Here is an 18,613-nt window from a genome sequence, read left to right on the forward strand (position 1 = left end):
TATACATACTCATTTGCAAATGAACGCACGCACACGTGCCCTCCTATACATTCATACATATGGAAGCGCCTCATTCAGAATTTTAAATTAGAAACCCAATCAAATTTGCCTAATGAGACATCTGGCATTCTGCCTGCATTTCGATCTTTTAACCAGGTCTAAGAAATATCTGAGCTCTTCATCAGCCCAGTCAAACCTGATGGGAGCGAGACTTAACATCTACTACACACACCTCTGACATATGATCACGTGATATATTATGCATACATAGGACTACATTACACATTCAGTCCAGCCATAAATTAGATATATGGCGGTGGCGAGCGCACAGATGGCAGACGCCTGAGGCATTTAAAGCTAGGATTCGCTAGCTAGCTGCAGCTAAACATAGGAACCGTCCTGCTGCAGAGAGAAAGAGAGAGAAAAAGATGGTCACACAAAGATACCCACTCACATACGCAAAGTGCATGCACATCCAAGCACAAGGCAACGCCAGGACAATATACAGACACACACATACTGAAAAACATGAATATTCGCACTAACAGTATATCACAATCACCTGTTCGTCACGATAAATGTATACCAGTATCAGTGTGCCTGGTGTGTTTCCCCTCCCCCTTGATTGACATACATCTAACGAGCAGCTGCTCTAATGGGCCTGGCAGCTTCTCCTAATAGTGTTAAATAGATGAGAGGCATTTGTGAATCAGGACCAAACACTTTTCAATCAATTATTCACAACATTACTCCAATTTATGCATCATCAGGCTGCTACACATCCCGGTTGTTCCCAGGCTGGAAACAGTGTTTGAACTCGGTGGTAAATGACAGTAGGAGCTGCAAACTCTGGTTTTCCTCTCTCCCGCTGACAGATAAAATGGTTCCTTTTTTCATCGCGTCCTGCATGAGTTTTAATGAAGGCGTATGAAAGTGAGTGGAGCGTCATCGTACGTTCCTTGACCTGTCTGCTCTGACTATGGTCGTTCCATATGGGGCATCACGTCACCGAGCTGCTCAGTCTGTCACTGTCTCTCTGGCCTCCACTCTTATTTGTTTGTCCCTTTGTCCTATTCTGCTCTTTCATTCGTTGCCACAAACCGCTTCCCCTTGTTGAGGCATTGTAGTTGGACACTTTTCCTCTAGCTTTCTCTTTCTCCTCCTCCCTGTGCGCTGCTCTCTCCCCCTTCTCTGAACTCTGACAGGTGTGTAATTGAATGATTGATGATAAACCAGAGGATCCTCCTCCTCCTCCACCCACAAACACACGTGCGCGCACACACATTCGGCATTTTGCATTCCTGCTTAAAAACAAACCACATACACACAGACATCTGAACTTCTATTTTCTTACCAATAGTTTATTTGTTCGTCTTTTCGTGCACCTTTTCATTCCTTCAGAACTGATGGCTACGTCATTCCTACATATAGAGTATGCATAGTTTTTTTTTTCTCAAAACAAAATCTTCAAAGCATTTATGTAACACAAATAATCTGTAACACACGTCTGCCAAAATCATGCTGTGGTTTACTATATTTGTACAATTTTGTCACAAATATTGAAGACATTTGGTTTAGGTTAGGTTTCAGTTATAATGACAACGCTGTATGCCCCCAAAATGTGTGTTATAATATTTCTTCCTACTCCAGCCTTCGAGTTCCTCCACTTTAAGGTTATTTCATTATTAAGATAGACTTCGTTGTCATAATGACTTCACACTCTACGTTTCCCTCACTGAGCTCTGTGGCTGTACACACTGTTCTCTCTCCCTTCTCTCTCCCAGTATTGGCACATTTATGCAATGCAATTTCCACTAGCTAATGGATTTTGTGTTTGTGTGAGGCTACGGACTCTAGCTATCAAAAGCAATCATAAAGTGAAAACAGTATGAATAGCATCTCACTGCTGCTGTCTGTCTGTTGGCTCTGAGATCTCCTTCAGATTATCATACAGTCAATTATTTTCTTTATGGGACCATAGTGTTTAAGTAAAAATAATAGTACATTTTATTTTAAGTGCTTTTCAAGCTCCAAAGTCACTTTATATAGTCAAGATAATAAGAAAGATGAACACATTCATAAATGAACTCCTGCATATGGTCAGGAAGCTCGATGTGAACAATAGACCTGCAGTGCAACAGATTATGAACCAACTGTGTGTCCACGGATTGGGGACAAAATTTACAGCTGGGACATGACTAGCATGTCTGGAGGGTAGCGTGACAGGATGGACAAGGCGAATGAGTGTGTGGACAGGAAAATAAGTGATGGGACTTAGGGTCAGCCCTAAGGGTCAGAAAGCCAGGCCATTTCCTGTTGACCCTTGTATGAACTCTGACCCCTGCTGCAGGCTGCATCTATCACATGACAGGGGTAAGGTGGGGATTGAATGGATGGCCGGGTGGAGGAGGAGGGTTTAGGCCATGCCAAAAGCATTTGAATTGTGTTTGACATTTAATGAGTAATCACTTTGGCTTGGATTTGAACCTTGTTGCACATGGCCCTGCAGATGGGAGGAGGTATGAAGTGAATGAGAAAGGAATGTGGAAAGATTGAGTGAAAATGAGGAGAAAAAACAAACAAAGAGCTAAACTAAAGGAGAGGGGGAGAGAGGTCAGGGAGGATGCTTGGCTAGTAGAGAAACAAGAGACGGGGATACAATGCAGCTGCAAACATCCGTTGAAAATGAGCCAAATAGCATATAGTGACAACATGTGATTGTACCAGGAAGAAAATACGAATATTTTCAAGATGACCTATTACCGATTTGTGTATTTCACTACTGTGTATACCTTTCACAACTTACTGCAAATAATTAGAGGGCAAACTCAAAGAATAAGTCATTCACACATTTTTACAAAAGAAAGCTTTTAATACTATAAGTATAATCTTAACTGTAACATCATTATCATCAATTATCATCATTAACATTTGGAAATAAATTATTTGATCAGACCCATACGGGACTGAGGAAGATGCAGCATGTGTAAAGTCCTTTGGCTGTCCTCCTTAAACCCAATGGCAGACAACATGGACTATGAAATGGTTCGACAGGATCGTGCGTGTGTGTGTGTGTGTGTGTGTGTGTGTGTGCGTGCGTGCGTGCGTGCGTGCGTGCGTGCGTGTGTGTGTGTGTGTGTGTGTGTGTGTGTGCGTGCGTACGTTCACTGTTTGACCTATGATGTGGATCCCACAGTAAACCCCACTATTCATGTCTGACAGGATCTTAAGGAGGTAAGTGATCAACTCATTCCAAACGTATTTAAACAAACCAAGGTACTGAGAGAGACAAATTGAGCTCATTCATATTGTATTCGAGTCATGCAGAGTGACGCCCTGGAAGATCGCTGTTCACAGGACTTTTGTGAGGTCGCGTCTGTCTGACACACACATAAATACAAAAATAGATCTAAAAAAACTCAAATTAAATTAAATAAGGTGGAGAGGGGTCAGAGTGCATCACTGGCATCCTGTCCAATCACAACACTTCAAGCCTGGGCTGTGTGAGGTCATAAGGCTGGGAGGAGGGGCGTTGAGGGTTATAGAGGTTAAGGTGACACAGGCAGACCGGGAACTGTGTGTCCGACATGTGTCCTTCTGTCTTTCCGCTTGGTTGGCCAGTAGGCCAGGTGGGAGAGAGAGGCAAGTTGGCTGATCAGTGGTCCGTGTGGGGTGTTCCTCTATGCTCCTAGAGGGGGCGCTATCCTGGGAGTCAGACAGCTCACTGTCAGCATAGAGTATGTGGAGAGGGAAGGGGCTGAGGACGTTCGCCTCTTCCACCCTGAAGAGGGTTTGGCTCACACTCAAGGGCTCAGTATGGTGTGTGTCTGTCTACTTCTGTGAGATGGAATGTAAGTATGTTATTGATGGTATAAGAGGGGCCAGCGGTGGTATGTTAAGGGCAGTGTATGAATGTTGCAGACAGTGGGTTGACTGGGTTGAGTGACTATGTGGAGGTCAGGGAATGTAAACATTTGGACTGCGCCATGCTGTCGTAGTTAGCGTGTGGCGGGTGTGTGAGCCCCCATCTCCCCCAGGATGGCCCCTCTCTCCCCTCTCCTCTCTCCCCTCTCCTTCACACCCTTCCTTCTCAGTTAGTGGGCGTGTATGTCCAGGCCCTGGCCTATAAGGGGATCGGCGGGGTGGGGGTGGGGCGACGGGTGCAGCAGCATGGCGGGGTGGGGGCCGGGGTAGGGGTGCAGGGTTGGGCCGGCGTGGGGGTAGCCAGACTGGGACAGCAGGGCCCCGGGGTACTCTGCTGGAAGAGACGGCATCCCCTGAAGACCTGCGGTGAGAGAGAGAGAGAGGAGAGAGAGAGAGAGAGAGAGAGAGAGAGTGTATACCACCGAGTGTGCACCGAGTGTTTTGGTAAAAACACTAGGGTCATGCCCACCTGGCATGACCCTAAAACACTAGTTCACCATATTGAAACCTTTTAAAACGGAAAAACTGAAAGGAGTCCGTTTTATTCTCTTTGTTGCCTAAATGAACATGGCCCAGTCGTCCTTATCTCTGTCTCTTACCTGCTGCCCTGAGAGCCAGGTGGGCTTGGCCGTCCAGTCCGTAGCCCCCCAGTGCTGCTCCCTCTGGGCTGTAAGGACCACTTTGACCTGGTCAACCAAACACACACCCACATCATTCACCTAGCCTGAATGTCCATATAGATCAGCTATACACATATTCACTCAAAATACACACCGATAGCCTTCATACAACCTAGGAATGTATAACAATACATTAGAGCGGGAATACGGTGATAATAACATGGTATTATTACCTGAGCGATTTGACTGGTCAATCATGGGCTGTACTATTCTCCGTCTTGCATTGATAAACCTGGGGAGGAAAAAGGGGATACGAAAAAGCGGGAGAATAGAAGCAGAGAACACAAAGAGGAGGATGGAATAGAAGGAGAGTCGGGAGAGGCAGAGAACACCAGTTAATGGAGAAAAAGACTAACGCGTAGGATATTAACCTTTCACTTTTCAACCACTTAAACTCTTTCATGGTTCACCGTCAAGCCATATTTAGAACAGAGGGCGTATGGATCTCTTGGTGATAATGGATTGATCAGTATTGATGGGGTCAGTGAAGGACCGAGCGACGAGGGACACAGTACAGTAGTAAAACACACAAGCTGATCATTGGTTATTGATCAGGGGGGTACTGACCAGTTGTTGACCTGCAGGATGGTCAGTCCTGTGTCCTGTGCCAGCTGCTTCTTCTGCTCCTCCGAGGGGTATGGGTGCTGCGAAGGGACATTCAGAACAACGGCATTATGGATTTGCAAAACTGGTTAAGATTCAGCAAGAGCATGTTTAGCCTTTGCTTTTGGCATACATTATCATTCCATAAAATCATCAAATGTAGAATTTTGGCTCACACATACACCACACACAAATGACCCCACCACTATCTATGTAGAATGAAAAACCCAAATCATGTATGAAATAAATCAGCTAGACCTATAACCATTAGATGAATACTAATGGCTGCCATTACATCTAAATTCAAGTCAAATTCTATGAACTGACGTGACCCTTAAATTGCAGCAGCCCCTTTCCCCTTCACTCTCTCTCTACCTCTCTCTCTCTCTACCTCTCTTTACTCTCTCTCTCTCTCTCTCTACCTCTCTCTCTCTCTCTACTCTCTCTCTCTCTCTACCCCTCTCTCTCTCTCTCTCTCTCTCTACCTCTCTCTCTCTCTACCTCTCTCTCTCTCTCTCTCTCTCTCTCTCTCTCTCCTCTAGAACAGTCATAATTAGTGAGAATGACTTTTGAGTTTTTAAGTATAACTACTAATTATCAGAACTACTACATTTCACCATCAATTGTTCTCTCTCTGTTCAGAACTATTCAACATTTAACGTCTTATTCACACATTATCTCTCTGTCATTTAATTATAATTTCAACTTCATTTTTTTGCATTACCCTGTACGATGTCCCCTTCCTCCTTTCATCCGCTCCCTCTTCTCTCGGCTCCCCTCCTCTGCTTTTCTCTGCTTCTATCTGTCATTCTTCTCACTATTATTTCTACTGTCTCTCTTTTCTCACCGATAAATGCTGGAAGAGCCATGCCCTCATGATGTTGGTTGCCAGTTTGGGGAAAATTCCCCTCTTCTTGTTGTTCCTTCTGTCTCGGTCCGTCTCGTCCTCCTCTCCCGTACTGGGGGAGGCCACGCCCCCATCCAAACCATCCCCTGCCAGAGGACAATAGAGATATGGCATTAGCACAGTACGCGCGTGTGTGTGTGTGTGTGTGTGTGTGTGTGTGTGTGTGTGTGTGTGTGTGTGTGTGTGTGTGTGTGTGTGTGTGTGTGTGTGTGTGTGTGTGTGTGTGTGTGTGTGTGTTAACATGTCCAATTGATGTCAGGTTTATGTGTGTATGTCGATTATGTTGTCAGCATAAGTGATTGTAAAGATGAGTGTATGTTTGTGCAGGTGTGTGTATGAGTTAGTGTGTTAGAGGTACCCGTATCGCTGCAGTTGTCTGTGCTGTGTGAAGGCAGGCCACATGACATGCCAGGGGTCCCTAGTGGAGTGGACGCACAGTCATCTGGGTCCCGCAACCACGACTGATTCTACAGAGAGCGAGGGAAGGAAAGAGATAGAAACATATTGAGATTAACAGGAAAAGATGTGAGAATGTAGCAAAAGAAATTAACATTTATTCCCTCTTTAGTGACAAGTATTTTGCCCGATAGGGCTTCATCAATGTCTTTTTCAGAGACATATTGAGAGAGATATACTGAGAAATCTGAGACTTTTGAGCTAATTTTTCATCATTCAGGTGTCACCTACCTGCTCTGACAGACTGGTGCAGGAGCCAGTGAAATCCTCCACGTCAGACTTGGACCCGCCCTCCCTGTCATCCAAAATCAGGTCTGTGGGCATCTTGCCCTTCAGGCAGGTAATGTAGCGATTGCAGAAGTTATCACACAGGTCATGAACCTGGAGAATAGAAGATGAAGAAGAGGGAGAAGAGATGCTGTCAGGAAATAGCATAGTACTGTAATGGTTTAGGTGTATGATGGCTGATCATGTTTGGTTTGCCTGCTTTCAGCAGTCACTAGTCTGAATCATAACGGGTAAGAGGAGACAGAGACAGAGAGAGAGAGAATAGATTTTAGATGAGTGAAGAAGCACACCTTTTCTAGCTCCAACAGGTGGAAACGTAGTACCTGAATGGCCTGGATCATCTGAGGACAAGAACAGATTGGTAGCTATGAACACAATGCGTTTGAGTTATTCTTAATCGATCTCTAAATTACTGTGTGTGTTGATACATGTAGGTTATGAGCATTTGGTTCTTTTGCTGTTACAGTATATACATTTGTATTTATTTTCATACCAGGTTGTCCAGTTCAGGATTTGTTGAAAAAATGGGCTTCTCTGAGCGAATCTGAGACACACAAGGAACGGCGTCCACGGTCATTTGGATAATGGTTGGAGCTCAGAGTTTAAGATTTCCCCTGTACCCTGTAATTGCACCTGCAACCCTGTACATGTGACTATTAAACTTCTAATCTAAAATCCAATCATGAATCACTGCCGGCTCGGAGGGCTGTAACTCACCTGTTTGGCGAAGGCTGCGATGTCATCGTTGAAGGAGTCTGAGGAGCATACATCACTGTGATTGGTCAGGCCTTGGAGGTGGGGTGGCACTGAGAGGGCTGTGACATCCCGCGGGGAGCAGGTGGCCAGCTCGCACTTCTCAAACACCAGGGCCAGAAGTGGAAACAGGGGATGTCTGTGCACACAGAACACACACAGTGTTATCACATTATGCACACGCACACACGCACACCTCACACACATGCATGTACACAATACATACACACACATCCAGGAAAATGCATATAGGCCCAGAGCACACTGATAGTAAATATACATGCATACTGTTAGAATGAAACAAACACACACTCTGGACTGAAATAGTTATTTTCTGCTCACCCATAGATCTGGTCCCTGTGGTGTTTGAGGGAATCTGGCACAGTGTGGCCATAGTGAGGGGGGGGCAGTGACCTCATGACCTCCCCATACCCCCCCACGGGCATGCCCTCTGACCCTGAGTAGTGCACCAGGTCTTCATACTGAGGAACAGGGGGGAGAGATAACATATTTAACGTGTGTTGGGGTGTATTTCAATGATCTGTATTGTGTTGTTTTGGTTTTACACCTAGGAGTTGTGGAGAGAAGTAGAGAAAGTTTGTGTGTGTGGCTTGCGTGTGTGTGTGTGTGTGTGTGTGAGTAAGATCAAGAATGAAAGAGAGAGAGAGAGAGAGAGAGAGAGAGAGAGAGAGAGAGAGAGAGAGAGAGAAAGAGAAATTAGGAGATGAGGCCCCCTGTGAATATGGAAGCAGATCACTTCGAAGCTGTATCTAATTTTCTCTCCTCCTTCATAAACACTGACTAGAGGCTCCTTGCTGAGCAGTTTTTCAGAGGGAAAAGCTACATCCACCCTGGGACAATTGACATGAGATAAACAAACACACAGAGATTCATACATAAACATGAGCCTATGCTCTCTATCTCGCTGTCAGTCTCATATCTCTCTCAACATTACAGAGCTGATATGTGTTCAACTGTAGCTGACTTCAGTCTCCAAGGCTTTTCAGCAAAAGCCAGTGGTTTTCTCCTGGATTAAAGCATGGCCAATCATAGTCCCATATGGCTGCGTGATCACAGCGTGCACCTGCTCTGCGGTTTTGTCGTGCCACCTTTTGTTTTATGAATACTCGCTATTAACACAATCACCACTATCAGATTCCGTGCCTTTGTGTACTCAGGAGCTCTCTGATTACAGTGCGACTGTAGCGGCTGTGCGTCATCTGATCAAAGCACCAAAATCAAGAAGATTAATTCTTCAAATGTTCCTAAAAGGCATGAGGCTGAGAGAAGGGCTTCATATGTGAGAAATACTTGCAGTGTTAATACGAGTATAATTTACTGCAATTCTCATCGTAATCAGGATAGTTCAAAGAGAGAGCTTAGTTCGCTAAACAATATATAGGCATAGGCAATATCGTTCATTTTTTTCAGCAATTCAGTTGAACATATGTTTTACCACATAGGCTATGACATATATTAGAAATATTAATGCTAACAATTAACCACATACCAGTGGATGGATAACATTGCAGCATGCGCTTCCTTCATATTTTGTTATTGCAGTTGTTTTTGAGTAATAAAACTGTTAGATTAAACTATACAAATACTTGTTTGAACTTGCAATGTCCAATATATTCAATATTCAATACATACAAATCACTTTCCATTGGCAAAAACAAAGTTTGCAAACATTCGACTATAGGTCTATATTTCCAAATCCATTCCACAGTTTCATTATTCAGACAAATACAATGTATTTCATTCGAGTAGCCTATGTTCAAAATAAAAAGCAACAATGGGAACGTAAATTAAAATTCGTATGCCATGTTGTCCCAACACCCTGCTTATTTCAATCAAAAGTGATAGAGTTTGTGAGAATAGTTTTCCATTTAGCATACATGTAGGCCTAATACTCGTAAATCGTTATGTGAAAACAGAATGGTCTGCAGGTTTCCAAACGGATGCTTTTTCTTTCCGTTATTGAAGGTCGCCTAATAGCCATATGCTCAAATGACAGACTAGTGTCGCCAATTGTAAACAGTGGGATACACTGTATATTTTACAGTGCATGGGACAACATATATAATTTATCAAATTCACTTCCCATTGCTGCATATAACCGGAATTAGGCTAATTATGGATAATTGACTGACACACTTTCTTGACCTTATTTCAGTGAACTAAAGTAGCCTATAGGCTATGTCTGAATTGTAATCAAATTGGACAAAGAAAGTACCTGTTTTGTTGACTTTAATTTGCGTAAAGTACTACATTCTTAACAGGATTACACTAATATATCGAAAAGCAAATGTAAAATGCTAATAAAAAGCGCTTGCGTAATTGTCATCTGTAGGCCTAATTACAGTAAACCGAAAAATCCTATCCGGAAAAGTTTATTTGATTTGCACGACCCGAAGCCGATGACAACATTTCTTCATTTCCTCACTCAACTGCAAGCCGAACGTCTTATTAAAACACAGATAACAAGTGTCCTAAATTTCATCTATTATTTCATCTATTATCTTTTTAAAATTGTAATTACATACAGAAAAGTGCAACAGTTCACTCTATGGGAGTTTGACTAGTTATTCAAAAAAGATGGTACCCTATGTCTGTCTGCAGCCTTTGGTATTCAGCAGGTTATTGCTGTGTGGGTGAGTGTGTTACGTGTATGTGTCTGTTGTGTGTGTGATACAATGTCAGGAGTAGCCTACTATGGCAATTATCTTTAGGAATGGAAAAGAGTGGCCACTGACTGCATAGTGCACATAGCAACGAGATCTGCGAGCGGTGGACTCACTGTAGCAAACGAGTTGACCTACTTAGCGACTTGGTCTGCCTCTCCCTGTCTCTCTTTTTCCTCGACCTACACTCACTACACATCATACTGTATATAGATAGACATATCATGTCTTTCCACTTTCACAGCCACTTTTATTGGCCCTATAATCGACTGTTAATTGCTGCAGGAAATACACATTTTCACTTTTAAATAACCTATATTTCAAATATTTCACTATACATATTGAAATCCAGAAAACGTTTATGGCTATCAAGGGAGACGTTGTACACCCTATATAAAAGCTATATGTTTATAGTCCTAAACCTCTTGCAAAGTAATGAGAATAGTATCATTCTGACACTTGCTCATTTATACGTGACCCTATATTGAAATATAAAGACAAATGAACAGCAAATTTATAAGCAAGATAATATATGTGAAATGTAGCCTATATGAAATGTATAGGATGTTTCCACATGTCAAACTAGGCTGCTTGACATTATGTCGACACGACCCTAATGATTTAGGTCAGGTCAGTCTATATATTCAGAGCATGCACAATTATGTCAATAAGGTTATTCCTTCTGATAGATTGATGTGAACTCCTTGACATATTGCTGCTGCCTTCATTGGCCCTGAATAGCTGGGAGCTTTGGCCTACACGAGGGAGGACAGGGAGGGAGGCGAGACAGGCAGCGAGGGGCGCTACATCAAAACGTAAGGACCGAGCAAAGAGGCAAAATTCTACATAATAACCAAACTAGCAAGATTATTATCTGGAGAGAAGGATACGCACTACCGTGACACTACAAATGATGAGTGAGTGTAAAGTATGCAGTAGAATAGAGTAAACAGCCATCATACCCTCTTATCCATGCGACACGGAAGCCAATCCTACTCTGGGAAGGATGAGACCAGACCGGCTGTCCAGCGCAGGCGTTCTGCGTCCTGTATACAGATTATCTGATGAAAATAATGCGCTCTTTAATATACTAATAGAGGTGAAATTATAACAGTTGTAGAATCAAACCTTTAATCTCATCATTATTAATTAAGAAGGGGTTTGGTTATAAAAAACAGCTGACCCTGAGTGTACCGTGATTAGGCTATAGCAATAGCCGAGGCTACTATGGGCTACAATACACTACATGTTATTCCGAAGTGAATCGAATCGTTACTTTTATTGCAATCAAGCAGCTTTATGATCCAAACTTAGAGGTGCACGACCATAAAAGCGATGTGTATTGAACAGCTATCACAAATAACAACATATAAACCATTAGGCCATTTCACATGTAGGCATCAAAGATTATAGAAATACAGTACACTATTTTAGAAAAATATGATTTCATAAAATATCCCACCGAAACCTAGATTTGACGTGTAGGTTAAAGTCACTCTCAGGCGGTGCTCGTGGTATCCTGCATTGGCTTCGGTTTCGAGAGCGCGCTGGTGGGTCCGCACGTTATGTCTTAGGGTCCGGCTCGCAGGCGAGATGCTTGGTGAGGAGAAATTGCGTCCTTTTTGGCCGTTCTCGCTGTCCATGGGCTGTCGCGACAGGCTGGAAATTTTCACAGCGACATGGGCGATGTTGCTTTAAACATTGAGAGAGGCAGAGACCGTGAGGGGAGAGATGGTGGTTGGGAGTTGTTTGGGGGGTCAAAACACGACGGGGTCTCTAACCCCCACCTTCTTATCACACACACTGGCGCATTACATACCCAGGATCCCCTCGTTTTATTCCAATGGCACGCTCCACACTCACATAGCATGCATTGGCACAGTTTATTCGCTCCCTTTCACCTTTGCTAAGCCATGACAAGTTAATATCTGATAACTCCAAGATTTGAGCGCGAGCACAGCATTTTCTTCATATTATCTCGTCGTCTTTATATTCCATACTCTGCAGGATAGTGCGCGCATTTATTAATGGGCGCCATACAATCGTTATTCCTACTGAAAATAATGTCCGTATTGTTTCCAACGCGTCATCCCAACTCTCAGTAACTGCATTTGTTGTTTTGAGTAGCATGTCAAATTAAGTACAGTTCACAGAAAATGCTGATGATTCTTTCTGATAGGCTATATTACCATGTTGGTTATTGGCCGCACAATTCAGAATTCGGATACATTTCTGTATAGCCAGGTTAATTTAACAACCCTGGAACAACCCCCCACAGTGCATTTTGGTATCATAAAAGTAATTATAGAATAGGCTATTAAATGTCCTATCGTTTTTACGCATGATAACATTATCGTATGATGACAAATCAGGTCATAAATAGTTTTCAATAGGATAGGCCTATGGCAATACATTTATTGGCTGATGATGACTATAGTAGTGGGTTTTTGTTTTGTTGAATCAATGTAATTGATATGTCTTCTCCATTACAGTGCCCTAATGTCCCAACTTTGCTTGGAACAGCAGGCCATTTTATTGTTCAGAAGATGTGTAAAAACCAGGCTATCCTTCTAAAAATAGTGTTTTCTCGTTTTAACTGGAGGGGAAACTTTCACAGCTCCGTGGACCTCGTCTTGTGTTGTAAATTACTATAAAGTTATATAATAATTATTCAAAACGGTTCTCTTTCCCCTCTCCCGCGGCGAGGGACCAACAGGCGGCCGAACTTCAATCGGCAGCGCGGTTGCAGGCACATGGGCCGGGGCAAGGCTTCACCGCGGGCGGCTTAGGGCATGACTTAGGGTGCAGCCAGCGAGCGCCGTAACATCAACCAATCTGCGGCCTTTTGACACCGCGGGAGGTTAATTCACAATAGCGATGATCATAGCCTTTAGACCCAACTAACATTGAATCCATAGCATCAATGAAACATGTGAACGGACAGGAAAAGTCACTAACTACACGGCTTAATAGGATATTTCTAATTGATTGACAGGGATACATCCATTTCAATTTACATTCTGATTGTTTTATGTTTGTCATCATGGGTTAAAATAAATGTATACATTTAATAGGCAACATTTTACAAACATAAATGTAATCGATGCATGTATGGTGCGTGTTTCAATATTGTGTGTAGGGCTTCATGAAGAGATTACTTGTGCATAGTAGCCAACTGCAGCAAATTCGGGGGTAGACTGGGACTTGTGCCCTATGCCCTTATCTTTGTCAGTCCAACATCCAAGCCATTATTGTGCAAGATCCAAACATATTGATGAGGTTGCTGGTGTTGTTGGGATGCACCACTAGACAATGTCCCTTGTGGGAGCACACCCTTGTGCTTCAATGAAGTCCATGTCATCCTATTTTTGACACCAATGCAGTGACTTTAGAAGTAAAGCCTCAGGACTTAAAGGGGGAATCTGCAGTTGAAACCACAACAAAACGGCCACCCTATGTATTTTGGGTTCTGTTGGAGTATGACAATTGAACTCAGGACATGAGACATTTCTAACATATATTCTTCAAGAATCAATGGGCAGCCTATATATCATTCATTTAAAAGTCAAACAATGGATGCAGATTGCCCCTTTATAGCCTCAGCCTAGCACCTCTTCAGCACTGGCAGTTTGAAGGGACTCCCGTCACTAGCCAGCTACCACCCGGTTACTCAACCCTGCACCTCAGAGGCTGCTGGCCTGTGTACCTAGACATGGAATCACTAGTCACTTTAATAACGTTTCCATACTGCTTTACTCATTTCATGTGTATATACTGTATTCTATTCTACTGTATTTTAGTCAATGCCACTCCAACATTGCTCATCCTAATATTTTTATATATATATATATATATATATATATATATATATATTTTTATTTATTTATTTTTTTTTTTTACTTTTAGATTTGTGTGTATCGTTAGATATTAGAGGTTGACCGATTAATCGGATTGGCCGATTAATTAGGGCCGATTTCCAGTTTTCATAACAATCGGAAATCTGTATTATTATTTTTTACACCTTTATTTCATCTTTATTTAACTAGGCAAGTCAGTTAGGAACATATTCTTATTTTCAATGACGGCCTAGGAACGGTGGGTTAACTGCCTTGTTCAGGGGCAGAATGGCAGATTTTTACCTTGTCAGCTCAGGGATTCATTCTTGCAACCTTACGGTTAACTAGTCCAACGCTCTAACCACCTGCCTCACGAGGAGCCCGCCTGTTACACGAATGCAGTAAGAAGCCAAGGTAAGTTGCTAGCTAGCATTAAACTTAATCAATCATAATCACTAGTTATAACTACACATGGTTGATGATATTACTAGTTTATCTAGCGTGTCCTGCGTTGCATATAATCGATGCAGTGTGTGTTCGCGAAAAAGGACTGTCATTGCTCCAACGTGTACCTAACCATAAACACCAATGCCTTTCTTAAATTCAATACACAGAAGTATATATTTTAAAACCTGCATATTTAGCTAAAATAATTCAAGTTTAGCAGGCAATATTAACCAGGTGAAATTGTGTAACTCCTCTTGCGTTCATTGCACGCAGAGTCAGGGTATATGCAACAGTTTGGGCCGCCTGGCTCATTGTGAACTAATTTGCCAGAATTTTACGTAATTATGACATAACATTGAAGGTTGTGCAATGTAACAGGAATATTTAGATTGATGGATGCCACCCGTTAGATAAAATACGGAACGGTTCCGTATTTCACTGAAAGAATAAACGTCTTGTTTTCGAGATGATAGTTTTCGGATTCGACCATGTTAATGACCTAAGGCTCGCATTTCTGTGTGTTATTATGTTATAATTAAGTCTATGATTTGATAGAGCAGTCTGACTGAGCGATGGTAGGCACCAGCAGGCTCATAAGCATTCATTCAAAGTGCACTTTTGTGCGTTTTGCCAGCAGCTCTGCACTGTTTATGACTTCAAGCCTATCAACTCCTGAGATTAGGCTGGTGTAACGATGTGATGTGAAATGGCTAGCTAGTTAGCGGGGAGGGCGCTAATAGCGTTTCAAACGTCACTCGCTCTGAGACTTGGAGTAGTTGTTCCCCTTGCTCTGCATGGGTAACGCTGCTTCGACGGTGGCTGTTGACGTTGTGTTCCTGGTTCGAGCCCAGGTAGGAGCGAGGAGAGAAACGGAAGCTATACTGTTACACTGGCAATACTAAAGTGCCTAAAGAACATCCAATAGTCAAAGGTATATGAAATACAAATGGCATAGATAGAAATAGTCCTATAATTCCTATAATAACTACAACCTAAAACTTCTTACTTGGGAATATTGAAGACTCATGTTAAAAGGAACCACCAGCTTTCATATGTTCTCATGTTTTGAGCAAGGAACAACCTGTTGAGGATATGGCAGACATACGCCCCCTTTGGAGAGATTGGGTACCCCTAGTAAACTGGAAAAAAAATCTGTCAAAAATTGTTAATATATGCAAATAAAAATTATTATTGGATAGAAAACACTCTAAAGATTCTAAAACCGTTGGAATTATGTCTGTAAGTATAGCAGAACTCACAGGGCAGGCATTCTTCCAAACTAGTTTTTGTGGCCATGAAAGTTGGAGCAACTTTGACGTCATGGCCCCCACCCTTCCCAACCAGCTATGATTCTGCGGACACTTTCTATCTCTTCCGCTAGATGTCCTCTTTCATTAGAGCTTCAAACCGTTCAAATCGCGCGAGAATTGACCCTATGGGAGTGAAATTAGTGCGTGCCACGAGAGAATAGGCTGTGCGTATGGGCGCGAATTGGTCACAGCCATTCCTTTGTTTCCAGCACTGAAGAGAAGGGCAGACGATGGGCGATTGAATTGAAGTTTGTTTTGCACGTCTAAAACATCATAAAGCTTGCTTCTGCACTTAGTTTGACCTGTTTAGTCGACATATAATGTGTAATTTTGAAGTTTTGATGCGCAACTTATCCGGACCAGAGGACGTTTTGGGTGCATTTCAGCTGATGTTATTAGCAGTAGCTAATACAAAGACGCAAGACTTGAAACCAAACGATGTATTGGGTAAGTATGAAGCCTTCCAGAACATTCTGAACGAAGACCATCGAAGGTAAGGGAATATTTATGCTTAAATCTGTGTTTCTGTTGACTCCAACATTACGTGGAAATGTAGCTTGGAACTGAGCGCTGTCTCACAATATGGAATAGTGTGCGATTTCTGTAACGTTAAAAATAAATCTAACACAGCGGTTGCATAAAGAAGCAGTGTATCTTTCTAACTATATGTAGAACATGTATATTTAGTCAAAGTTTATGATGTCTATTTTACGTTATCTTGCCGCGCTACATAGATTTCCTGCAGGCATTTTTGAGTAATTTCTGAAGGTGAACTCACTGTAAATGGACATTTATGGATATAAATGGCATATTATTGAAAAAAAAAAATATGTACTGTGTAATATGTCATATTACTGTCATCTGATGAAGATTTTCAAAAGGTTAGTGAGCGATTTATTTTTTAATCCTGCGTTTGTTGATTGCATGTTTTGGCTATTGAAATGAGCTGTGTCTGGTGGTGGTTTTACATATATATGTGCTATGTTTTCGCCGTAAAACATTTTAGAAATCTGACTTGCTGGCTAAATGAACAAGATGTTTATCTTTCATTTGAGCTATTGGACTTGTTAATGTGTGGAGGTTAAATATTTTTAAGAATATTTTTGCGTTCCATGCGCCACCGTTTCAGCTGCACGTGGGAGGGTTGATTCCCAATTGGGAACCAGTATCGTAGACAGGTTAAACGTTAGCTTTCTTACATTTCTTGCACATATTGCACTTTTACTTTCTTCTCCAACACTTTGTTTTTGCATTATTTAAACCAAATTGAACATGTTTCATAATTTATTTGAGGCTAAATTGATTTTATTGATGTATTATATGAAGTTAAAATAAGCGTTCATTCAGTATTGTTGTAATTGTCATTATTACAAATACATTTTACTTTACTTTTTTTGGTCCTCCAATAATCGTATCGGCGTTGACAAATCATAATTGGTCGATCTCTATTAGATATTACTGCACTTTTGGAGCTAGGAACACAAGCATTTCGCTACACCCGCAATAACATCTGCTAAGTATGTGTATGTAACCAATTTGATTTGATTTTAAATCCATTTTTGTTGTTGTTGCAAATTCCGAATCAAATCTGTTCTTTTTCCTGCAGTCTGAACAGCCAAAAAGCACATGGAATTGGATATTTCAATACACATTTAAAACCACCTTAGTAAGTAGTTTGAAATCAGATACAAATCTGATTCCTGGCCATGTGACTTCCTGACCATGAACAGTCAAATCTGATTTATTTGCCCTCAAGTGGTTTTTAGACTTTACAATGGCATATTTTGTTGCTTGTTAGCTACTCTGTTGACAGTTTGACAAGAACATGTGGTAACTAACTAGCTTGTTAATGGTTTCCAAACAAATTTGTTAATGTGCTAGAAAGTTAAACAGCTATCTAGCTAGCTCGTTGACTGCTGTGGCTAGCTAGCTACTTGACTGCTGTGGCTAGCTAGCTAGTTGACTGCTGTGGCTAGCCAAAAATAACTCACTTTAAAAGATCATCTTATCCTTTGAGGCTTTAAAAAAGTGTTCTTACACTATGATTTTGAACATGCTGAGCAACTGGGAAACATCCATGGTAAGCATTGTTGTCACCTTAGCTTGCTACATAACTTCTTAGTGAGCACCACCACCAATCAACCCACACCACTGCGCAGACACCCGTCGTTACTATGACGACTAGTGTAGCCATGTCAGCAAATGACTGCTGTCTGAACCACACACCAATCCAATTTGGTCACTTGTAACTTGCTGTTTGGACAGTCAGTATTCCAAAATGGATTTGAAAAACAAAACTGATTTGAGCATTAATGCCTGCAGTGTGAACAAGGCTTAAGTCCAACCCACCTATGCAATTAGGGGTCGGAATCTTTTGACAAGGATGCTGGTGTACTAAGGACGTCACACTATATACAATATACAATATACAATACAATATACAATATACAATACAATATATAAAAAAGGAGTAGTTCTGAGTAGCCTATATTGCAAGGCTGCTGCAGTTGTTTGTCAGGCCCTGTCAGGGTTGGAGCAGCTGCTGCTGTGCATTTGTGTGTGTGTGTGTGGGGGGGGGGGGGGGGGGGGGGGGGTCGGTCAATGTCAAGGTGCTCGTGATTCAAAGCTAGGCCTTACTGCAGACATTGCCCAAGGCTAAAGAGCATAGAGAGGCTGAGCAGGAAACAACAGCAGGATATGATGAAAAAGGTGTCTGTGAGTATGT

The 18,613-nt window shown here is 42.1% G+C and overlaps 1 protein-coding gene across 2 annotated transcripts; it reads right to left on the reverse strand.

Annotated features, from left to right (window-relative positions):
- Positions 1–2,851: 2,851 nt before the first annotated feature.
- On the reverse strand, positions 2,852–12,521 carry LOC110507075 (homeobox protein Meis3). 2 transcript variants are annotated; one of them, XM_036964812.2, is made up of 13 exons: positions 11,758–12,521; positions 11,258–11,356; positions 7,954–8,093; positions 7,576–7,750; positions 7,352–7,402; positions 7,149–7,199; positions 6,802–6,951; positions 6,473–6,581; positions 6,055–6,200; positions 5,172–5,248; positions 4,778–4,836; positions 4,524–4,610; positions 2,852–4,285 (listed from the first exon to the last, which is right to left on the reverse strand). In XM_036964812.2, the coding sequence occupies exons 2-13, from the start codon at positions 11,267–11,269 to the stop codon at positions 4,095–4,097; spliced, it is 1,248 nt and encodes a 415-aa protein (XP_036820707.1). In that variant the 5' UTR covers positions 11,270–11,356; positions 11,758–12,521; the 3' UTR covers positions 2,852–4,094. The 2 variants fall into 2 exon arrangements, with proteins under 2 accessions (XP_036820707.1, XP_036820709.1); XM_036964814.2 differs by having other exon boundaries at positions 11,258–11,341; positions 11,758–12,416.
- Between the last annotated feature and the right edge of the window lie 6,092 nt (positions 12,522–18,613).

The sequence above is a fragment of the Oncorhynchus mykiss genome, chromosome 27 (assembly GCF_057628025.1).
Source record: "Oncorhynchus mykiss isolate SJ-2025 chromosome 27, ASM5762802v1, whole genome shotgun sequence".
In the NCBI taxonomy this organism is placed as follows: domain Eukaryota; kingdom Metazoa; phylum Chordata; class Actinopteri; order Salmoniformes; family Salmonidae; genus Oncorhynchus; species Oncorhynchus mykiss.

Bases quoted from the DNA above. Each gene is read 5' to 3' on its own strand.
- LOC110507075 (XM_036964812.2), bottom strand. The intron at 6,952-7,148 runs GTGTGCTTCTTC...TCTATTCTCCAG, and splicing joins ACCTGTTGGAGCTAGAAAAG to GTTCATGACCTGTGTGATAA. The intron at 4,837-5,171 runs GTCAGTACCCCC...TTTCCTCCCCAG, and splicing joins ATCCTGCAGGTCAACAACTG to GTTTATCAATGCAAGACGGA.